This window comes from Brachypodium distachyon, chromosome 1, assembly GCF_000005505.3.
Source record: "Brachypodium distachyon strain Bd21 chromosome 1, Brachypodium_distachyon_v3.0, whole genome shotgun sequence".
NCBI classification, from domain to species: Eukaryota; Viridiplantae; Streptophyta; class Magnoliopsida; order Poales; family Poaceae; genus Brachypodium; species Brachypodium distachyon.
This window is the reverse complement of record NC_016131.3, coordinates 35,598,622-35,607,732: the sequence shown is the minus strand read 5'-3', so window position 1 is coordinate 35,607,732 and position 9,111 is coordinate 35,598,622. Positions and strand designations below refer to the sequence as shown.

At 46.6% G+C, this 9,111-nt stretch overlaps 2 protein-coding genes across 4 annotated transcripts; both read right to left on the bottom strand.

Moving 5' to 3' along the window:
- Positions 1-2,473: 2,473 nt before the first annotated feature.
- LOC100834388 (RING-H2 finger protein ATL39) lies at positions 2,474-3,433 on the bottom strand. The gene has a single exon (XM_003563757.3). The coding sequence runs from the start codon at positions 3,247-3,249 to the stop codon at positions 2,758-2,760; it is 492 nt and encodes a 163-aa protein (XP_003563805.1). The 5' UTR covers positions 3,250-3,433; the 3' UTR covers positions 2,474-2,757.
- A 2,683-nt stretch (positions 3,434-6,116) lies between these two features.
- On the bottom strand, positions 6,117-8,755 carry LOC100826611 (E3 ubiquitin-protein ligase Os06g0535400). Of its 3 annotated transcripts, none has more exons than XM_024457793.1 (2): positions 8,606-8,755; positions 6,117-8,389 (listed from the first exon to the last, which is right to left on the bottom strand). In XM_024457793.1, the coding sequence occupies exon 2, from the start codon at positions 7,065-7,067 to the stop codon at positions 6,330-6,332; it is 738 nt and encodes a 245-aa protein (XP_024313561.1). In that variant the 5' UTR covers positions 7,068-8,389; positions 8,606-8,755; the 3' UTR covers positions 6,117-6,329. The 3 variants fall into 3 exon arrangements, with proteins under 3 accessions (XP_024313561.1, XP_003560699.1, XP_024313562.1); XM_003560651.4 differs by having other exon boundaries at positions 6,117-8,386; positions 8,606-8,741; XM_024457794.1 differs by having other exon boundaries at positions 8,579-8,738.
- Between the last annotated feature and the right edge of the window lie 356 nt (positions 8,756-9,111).

The window sequence follows — 9,111 nt, the reverse complement described above, 5'->3', positions numbered from 1 at the left end:
CCCGGCCCGTGACATCGATGGTGATCGGCGCGCTCCTAGCTACCACCGCTGGCTTCGGGCCTCCCCTGTCACCGCGCCAAGCTCCTCCTCTCCCCTCCCTGTCGGCATCGCCGCCACCTTGGGCATCGGCACTGGCCCTGAGTTCTCGTCGGGCATGCCCATGACGCATCTCCCCACTGCTCAGGTGTCTTTGACTCTTCTTTCGCCTCAACGCCTGTCGTCCGTGATGCGGGACCTTCCAAGGTGACGGCTGCCTCTCTTTGGCCAATATGCATCATGGAGCACGTCCCGGTCGTCCTCGACCTCAAGTGCTCCAACTACGGCTAGTGGAGCACGAACTACGGCTGGTGGAGCACCTTCTTCCACAAAGTCTTCAGGAAGAACGACCTCGAGACCACATGGATCTCTGCTAGCCCCCCCCCCCCCCCCCGCGCAAGGACGCTGAATGGAATGGAGGTCGATTTCACCATTCTATCATGACACTACACCACCATCAGCAAGATCCTTGAGACCTTGAGACCTTGACATGGTCCTCGTGCCTCACGATCCCGCCTTCATGGTATGGTTGAAGCCATGTAGCCTCATTCTGGAAAAAATGATGACCCAAACCGTCTACATGGAGAAAGAGTTCCACGGTCTCCAGCAGGGTGATTTCTCTGTCTTGGACTATTGCTCGCGCGTCAAGGTCCTCGTCGATGGCCTGTGTGGCATCGGCGTTCAGTTGTCCGACCAGTCCGTGCTCTTCAACATGCTACGTGGTCTCAGACCCGTTCTACGACATGCCGTCCGCAGTAAAACAATTAGTCTAGTCACCGCTAACGTTTGTTTTCACCCAACTTCAACGGCGACTATGTAAACCAACTGAAATTAAGGGAGTGGGCCTAGGTTACTTGGTTGGGTGAGTGGATTTACATCCCACCACATGGTTTGAAGTCCTCACAAGTGCAAATTTAGGTTCTTATTCATATTGTAAGGGTTTCCCTTACAGCCTCCTTAAAAAAAACAGGAATTTAAATCATACAAAAACATTGCACCAATATGAATTTCATTGCTTTACATACACGACAGAACACACTACATACTACATTGCATATTAGACCACATTACATTGCATTGCATACATGATCAGACACATTTCACACAAAATGGTACATATTACATAACGTTATCTACAAGATCGAACAACATAATGAAATGTACAAAACACGTGATGTCGGTAATATCATGGAGTGATGAGGACATCCCAACCAATGATACAACCACGGTCCCTACAACACATACATCTCAAGAATCGGAGATACACGGACCAATTACCAGAGCTCGTGCCCGCCAACTCAGTTATCGAGTACTTTCGTTTCTTGGTACTATGGGTAACCTAAATGAGAATATGATGCCACCTAAATCAGATGCTCTTATGTTGATTACGAATGAAGGACCAAGTCATGACACAAGTGATAGGAGGGAGTCGAACTTCGAGGATGACGACACGCATACGAAAGGAAACAGTGCAACAACTACAACGAGAATACGAGAAGCTGCAGCCACTTAAGTCGTGGGAAGAAAAAAGATGCTTGTACTACCACTTTCACTTCGTATGGGCCCAAGTCCATATAACAACCCAGCCCATCTTATGATTAGGAAACCCTAGCTTTCTTCAACCTCCCACTCCATATAAGAGCAGCCACTACCCCTGGGCTGGTTGGGTTTTATTTAGATAAGTTAGCCATTGTTGCAACTTCGAGATTCACGGTAATGCCAAATTGGCCTAGGGAAGAACCGCTTTCGGAACCCCACCTTGTTACTCGTCTCCTTGAAACTATTGTACTTCATCTATATTTGCAATTTCAGATTGCCTTATCATGATTCTTGCTTGTTCACGATTGCTAGCAGGGATATGAACTTTTCGTGTTTAGGTTGACGGAGCCATCGGTTCGGTCAATAACCGCAGGGAGTTGGTTCAGAGATTGCTAAGGCGCATCGACTTGTGCATGGTGTAGTCGGGTCGTGAGAGTCAATCCCGTCCAAATCGTAGTTATCCTTCTCATTGAAAGATCGGACCACCACAAGGAGTCAAGGAGCGTATCATGGAGACATCACGTATGTCGATGAACGACGACAAGGAAGACAAGCACCGCAAGTACAACAAGAGCAACCTGATGCTTTGAGGCATGCAATCGTGTGCGATTGGTTGGGGCTGTGGTCTTAAAGAGCCCAATCTTTACTAGTGCAAAAAAATAGTCAAATGTGTATGTGAATGTATGGTTGACTATTTTAAAATTGTATGGCAGTAAACTTATTTCATAAGCTTCATATAATTAATGATAATGCATTTTTCAAAAATGGTAGCTCGCACAGTCTCGGGGGTTGGTCTAGTACGTTCTCTTCTAGAAGTAAAAGATTGATCTGGTGACTCAAACGCAATCAGATGATGAATAATGGAGCTGCTGCTGACAACAACTACCAGCAGATGAAATAAAAATATCAGTGTTCTGTTGATTAATCGGTAACTTGCAAACATTAATGTACTACATAAGTTGTGATCTTGAAACATCTGTTGGACTCAAAAACAATTCTTTCGTGTACAATGTTATTTACAAGTTGCAACTGCAAGCTGTATTAGCGGATAAGAAGAACTACAGTAACATACAGTTGACAAGCTGCAGAGTAAAAACTAATCTTTTTTTTGGAAGCAGAAAGAACAAATTAATTACATGCACCTTGCCGGAGAACCACTTCCACGACCGGCCGGTCAGCGCGCTACACCGGCAGCTGCTCCACCGTCACTGCGGGCTCTCCGTCCCCCGGCGGCTCAACCTCCGAGCGGCAAACGGGGCAAGTGTCATGCGACGCCAGCCACATATCGATGCATTCTACATGGTACAGGTGCTTGCACAAGGGCAGCAGCCGCACCATCTCGCCTGCCTGCACCGTGCCGAGGCACACGGAGCACTGGGCGCCATCGCCGCCGCTCCCTCCTCTAGCGCTGTGCCCCGCGGACGGGGTATATGCGAACTCCGGCAGCCTGGCGAGGTCCACGCTGCCACGGCGAGCCCCCTGGCCAGGGCCGGTCCCCGCGCCGGCCGCGGCGACCGGCGCTCGGTTGCGGACTTGGTAGCAGAAGAAGAAGAGGACGGAGAAGAGCGCCGTGCTCGTGAGAGCGACGCAGGTGTAGCTGAAGATCACCGTCGCTTTGTTCGTGTGGTGCTGATGCTCTGAACCTGGCAAACTCGTCGGTCCAAAAGAAGCCATGGCGTTAGCTAGCTGCTTCTGCTTCAAGCGATTCGCCCGTAGCGTAGGTAGAGAATGCGAAGAGGGATATGAATAGATCGATGCTACGTCCGCAGTGACTTAGTTTGTGCATTTTTTTTAGCGTTCCGCTGCGACAATTTTTAGTCGAAGCTCTCAGCAATTTGGCGTTGACTTGTAGTAGCTTCGGAGGGGGTATACATGCATCAGGAGCGTTTACCGCCACGAAAATGACATTAGTATTTATTTATAGTTTAGAAGGTTAGACTTGGTTAATTAAGTACCTGCACACTAGTTCAAACGAACAAAAAGAAGTATTTTGCTGATTGTCAGCTGTCTATGACTCGAAACTAGAAATGTATGCGGTCTTACTTAGCAAATTTGTGTTATAGTGGAGTTTTACGTTAATTTCAAGGGTTAAACGAGTAAGCTAGGTGAAAATGAGAATGGTCGGATTAGGATCTCCTCTCATATCTGATGTTCCACGGACCCAATACTCAAACAATCTAACTAGATCAAATTTCTCAAGGAAAGTAATAACAAGCTCACCAAGTTTGAAGTATATTCAAACACGTGAGCCTTCAATCAACAACTTGAAGACAACCTATGTCGGGCCAACAAATCTAGAGAGATATAGAAATCACCTTTTCTTCTTCTTTCTCTCTTCCAAAAGGTTGTAATGTTACTTTGTGTTCCTCTATTGCTCACAATGGTAGCCACCAACTGAACCTAGGTGGCTAGGTTTTCTCTCTTCACCCGTTTTCAACAGGTGAGCAATCTCACCGTTGAATGCGACTAAAATCAACGGTTCACAAGCACCGGGCTTGTGGCGTCTTTGTTGGGCCATAGCCGCACCTCCATGTGGAAGGGAGGGATGTCTCAACAAACTCCCTCTCCCAACATCATGGAGGGCCTTACTACCTTTTGCAGTGATGCCAGCAAGTTGGTGGCATACTTCGAGTTTACCTATAGTTAGCAAGTTTGTCAACATATCAGCACCCATTGCAACTTGCAAAACAATGATATTGATACCGAACATCTCTAATCCAATGATACTGAACGTAAGTATGCTTTGACCTTGAATGAAAACATGTGTTCTTACTCAGGTGGATAACACTTTGTTTGTCACAACACAACACTTACCGTTTCAACCACAATAGCTATTTGATTGCCTCTATTGCTGCAATAAATCCAATTCAGCTTTGGTTGTAGACAAATCCACACACTTTTGCAACCTGCTTTTCCATGCCACCACCCACCGAACGGAGGAGATGTGGTTGTCCATGAGATGGGTGGGGCAAACGAAAGGGGAGAAGAGAGGAGGGAGATGGGCTTGGCTCAGAGATAAAAAGGCGTATCGTTTTGTTATAGTGTATATTGGATACTACTTTGCAACAAGAGTAGGTAACAAAGCATAGGCGTGAAAGAGAAGAACCCCGCCTTAATTTGCTCCTGTGTTCTCCACTGACTCCCTCACCTCTCGTGACCTATCTGGTTCTGGGAAGCGAGGGACCACAGCCCACGGGTCAACATATGGATCGGAGTGAAGTTCAAGTTAGTTTTTGTTAGTTTTGTGTGTCCTTATCGGTTATGTCTCGATGATGGTGACAACACGAAGCATGAAATTGAAGTCTCATGGATTGACCGTTCCAATCCAGCGAGGGTGGAGTTATAGACCTACGTGGCTACGTCTTACCTTGGTTGTATTAATCTGAACATAGAGGCCATAATGTGTCTTACCCTGTCCGGAGTCACTCACCGGTCTATACATAGACAGCCAGACAGGGTTACAAATTGTGTTCGTATCCTAGATGGATAGGTAGGCCTATGGCAAATCTGCCAAGCCTTCCGCTCTGGGACTCGCAACGCAAGCCCAAACTCACCTTTCTTGGTATGCCGCTGATTACTTGGGTCAACAAGTCCCATTGTTAGGATACCCAGTTGGCATATTCTCAACATTTAAGTTCTCACATCTTAGAGTGGGCGGCTCATGCAGCAGCGCAGAACTTTTGAGGGAAATTTCATGATGCCAAAGGTGGAGCTAGAGAACAATGTGGAAGAATGTCGATTCAACTTCAGTTGTACCAGGATATGTGGTGTTCTTTTTTCTATCTTTAATTTAGAGTAAAACACACCATTAGTCCATAAACTCGGCAAAAATGAACATTTTAGTCCACGAATTCGGAAAACGCACACTTAAAGCCCTAAACTGGGACTACTGTGTCACTTTAGTCCAAAAACGGTTCGGCGAGACTTAATCCCGCCACGTCGGTTTCAGCGACCCCTTCACCAGCGTCCTCTTGTCAAAATTGAACATTGTGGGCTTGATAGCAAACTTAGGCGGCAGCGGCGGCAACGGCATGTTTCTCAGGGCCCTAGAATCCCCGTCTGGGCGCAGCCACCTTGCCCCTCACGAGCGGTTCGGGCATGGTGATTTTGCAAAAAAATCCTGAGAAAATCGAGTAGCAGCCCGCAGTCCTCCTGGTCGACGCTGACGTGGTGGTCACGTGGCGTATTTAAGCTTCGCCGAACCGTTTTAGACTAAAGTGACACAGTAGTCCCAGTTTAAGGGTTTAAGTGTGCATTTTCCGAATTCGTGGACTAAAGTGTTCATTTTTGCCGAGTTCATGGACTAATGGTGTATTTTAGTCTTTAATTTATTCCATGTGATGCAGTTGGTTTCATTGAGCAATAAAGTTAGATCTTCTCCCAAAAAGTAACAAAGTATCGAGTAATGTTCTGCATGATATCATGTAAAAATCGGAGCGCCCTGTATGCTGTATGCACAAGATTCTATTTTCTTTGTCTTTTGAGGACTAAACAAGGAAGAGTTCATGTAAAAAAGGAAGCAAGACTTGGTTATCACAATCTTCAGCGGGAGAAAAAGTTGCAACCATTTCTATATTTTTCTTTTTGCAGGACAATCCTTTTTACAGGTTACTACTTTTCTGGTACAACTAACATTTCCGGTAGACACAAACAATTCGTCACAAAATCACATCATCAAGAAATTCCCCAACTATTAACCATTACAAGCGTTTGATTTTCTTTGGTTAAACTGTGGATGCAGAACAGTAACAAAGCTAGACAGGGCTAACAGAGTCATCGGTGTACCCGACCGGCGGCGGCACGGCGAACGCCCGGCACACCGGGCACGTCGGGTGCCCCTTGAGCCATTTGCCGATGCACTTGTCGTGGAACCGGTGCCCGCACCGCGGCAGGTCCCGGAGCGCCTGCTCTTCCCGCATGCTGCCGAGGCAGACGCAGCACTTGTCGTCCTCGGCGCCGGCCCCGCCGCTGCCGCTGCCGCTGTCGTCGTCCTCGTCGTCGCTGAGCCTCAGGAACGACTTGGCGGCCGACATCGAGCTGCTCGCCGAGGTCGGCGAGAGCCAGACGACCATGACGACGATGTTGGCCAGGCAGAGCGCGTAGGCCACGACGTCCGCCTGGCTCCGCTCGAAGACGACGATGATCAGCGGGACGAACACCATGAACAAGAAGGCCAGGCACCGGTTGGCAAGCAAGGCGCCCGCGGCAGCGGCCGCGCCAGCTCCTGCCGCAGCCGTCGTCTCCACCAGCGGCGTCAGGACGGGCGGGTCGTCGTCGTCATGCTGCCGCGACGACGTCGACGGGGCCTGCAGATCGGCGCGCGCGTCCATGGTGTAGCGGTACCAGCGGGCGAAGCAGTAGAAGAGGAAGATCTGGAGGGAGAAGCTGCCGGCGAAGGTCGCGGCGACGACGCCGTAGTAGTCGTAGGCGAGCCGGGTCGCGAGGAGCAGCGTCAGGAAGGTGAAGGGCAGGTCCAGCCACGGAAAATCCATCGCCGCAGCGCCGCAGTCGAGGATACGCGCATCACACACGCGAGATGCGCGGGAGGGATGCGATTCCTTTCCTTAATTCTCACCTGGAAGAATCCATGGAAGAACAGTGGGATTGAGAGGGATGTTCCTTGGAGTTTATCCCCTCTGCAAGCTCGCCTCTTTTTTCCGTTTGGGAACACAAGCCAAGAAAAATTAATTGAATGGAGAACAATCAGTCGTTAGCTTCCACGCAATGATGGTGATTATCGACTTTAATGGATTGGCAGACAAGTCTCCATTTTAATATTAATAATTTCGTTCCTCACTTCGGCTATATAAATAAAGGTGATTTGTCCGAAAGCAGAAATAAACTGCTCCTCCGTTTCACAAAGTTGACGTATTTTGTTTTGTTAAGACAAAATTTTGACCAAAAATTACTCTATTAATATGTATTCCTTCCGTTTCATAAATTTTGTCCCAAATTTGCCAAAAATGGATCTATCTATTCCCAAAACACGTCTAGATACATGTAATATTTTGATAAGAGTTGTGGAACGGAGGGAGTAAGTTATATGAGACGAAGTCATGATCATTAGTAAGAACTTTTAAAGACGAATACATTAATATAAATTTCATGTATGAAAAAACGCATATCAATAGAGTTTTAATTGGTGAAAGCTTTGTCTTAACGAAACAAAATACGCCAACCTTTGTGAAATGGGGAAGTATTTTACAGTACAACTTTGTACTTAATCAGTGGCACTTATAATAAATCAAAGGCAGTACTAAAAGTCACGGCTGCTGTGATGTGTGCACTCTGAAATCTTCTGAGACAAACAAAACTACAAAAGAAATTTTCTATTTGATAGCCAGAGTGAATTAAAATATGTTGTACAACGATAGCTGTAGAACAAAAAAAATGTTCCTATCTTTTCCGCCAAAAGATCTGTAGCATACCATCTTGTTTTTTTAAACCTATGATTGGAAACAAAACAACTAGCCAAGCACTTGTAGCAACTACAATAAACAAGTATATTGTTATTAAAACCACTGCAATACGCGGGTCAAAGAAAAACACGGCAATACGAGATATAGAAAGCTAACTTATGAATTAAGTTGCATGACTTGCGATCTACTGGTTGCAAGACTACTATAACAGCGCATCAGATAGATCTCGACCGTTGACAGGGGCATGTGATAGTGACTAAGGGGGGATAAAGAGCTTCCCTTCGATGAAAAGAAGATTTCAAAGCACGGAGTACACACCATGAAACGAATATCTCTTCGTCTGAGGTTTAGTTTGTATTGCTGATCTGTGCCGCACTGAATTATTTTATGATCTGCTGTTAAAATACACATAAAAACAAAAATAAGTTGGTTAACCAAACAAAAAATAGTCAAAAACCGATTGAAAAAACTTAATTATCATAATCCATCTCAATGCCAAACGCTCTTTCTTCTTGAGTACGTGCAGGTTTTATTTTGGCTGCCGTGCAATCATAAAGGATGAGTGGTCTAAGCTACGTACTCACCAAGTCAGCAGAAACACGAGGTTTTACCTCACGGCCGGAACGGATAATGACGATTCCCGGGCGTCGCTGTCAGTGCTACCCAGTCAAGCAATGCGGCCAAGTGCCCAAGAGGTCGTGAGGTCGTGTTGTATTAGCTTTTGTCGGGGCGCGCGAAGCAGCATTCTTTGCACTAGCTCGTCGCGTTGTTTCCCCTTTATACACAAACGAATGGCGGACGGCCGTGAAGCATCAGGGGTGGATAAGTGGTGACCATGATTTCTTTTTGCACGAACAAACGAAAGCGATGGCATGGGGACCCTGTACGTGCAGTGATGGAACATACTATGCCTTGTTTTGGTTTTCTCGGTTCAAACTCTCACCAGCCATATCCCGCCCACAAAGATTTACTAGGGTTAATTTTGACACGCTGCAAAATTTAAGTACTTTTTCCGGCCGAAATTACTTGTCACATAAATTATGTACTAAATCTGTGACAAGTAATTCCGGCCGGAGGAATTAGCATATTTAGATGACATAGGAATTCTTTCTAAATC

Coding starts and splice junctions, on each gene's coding strand:
- LOC100826611 (XM_024457793.1), bottom strand. CDS start 7,067: ATGGATTTTCCGTGGCTGGACCTGCCCTTCACCTTCCTGACGCTGCTC.
- LOC100834388 (XM_003563757.3), bottom strand. CDS start 3,249: ATGGCTTCTTTTGGACCGACGAGTTTGCCAGGTTCAGAGCATCAGCAC.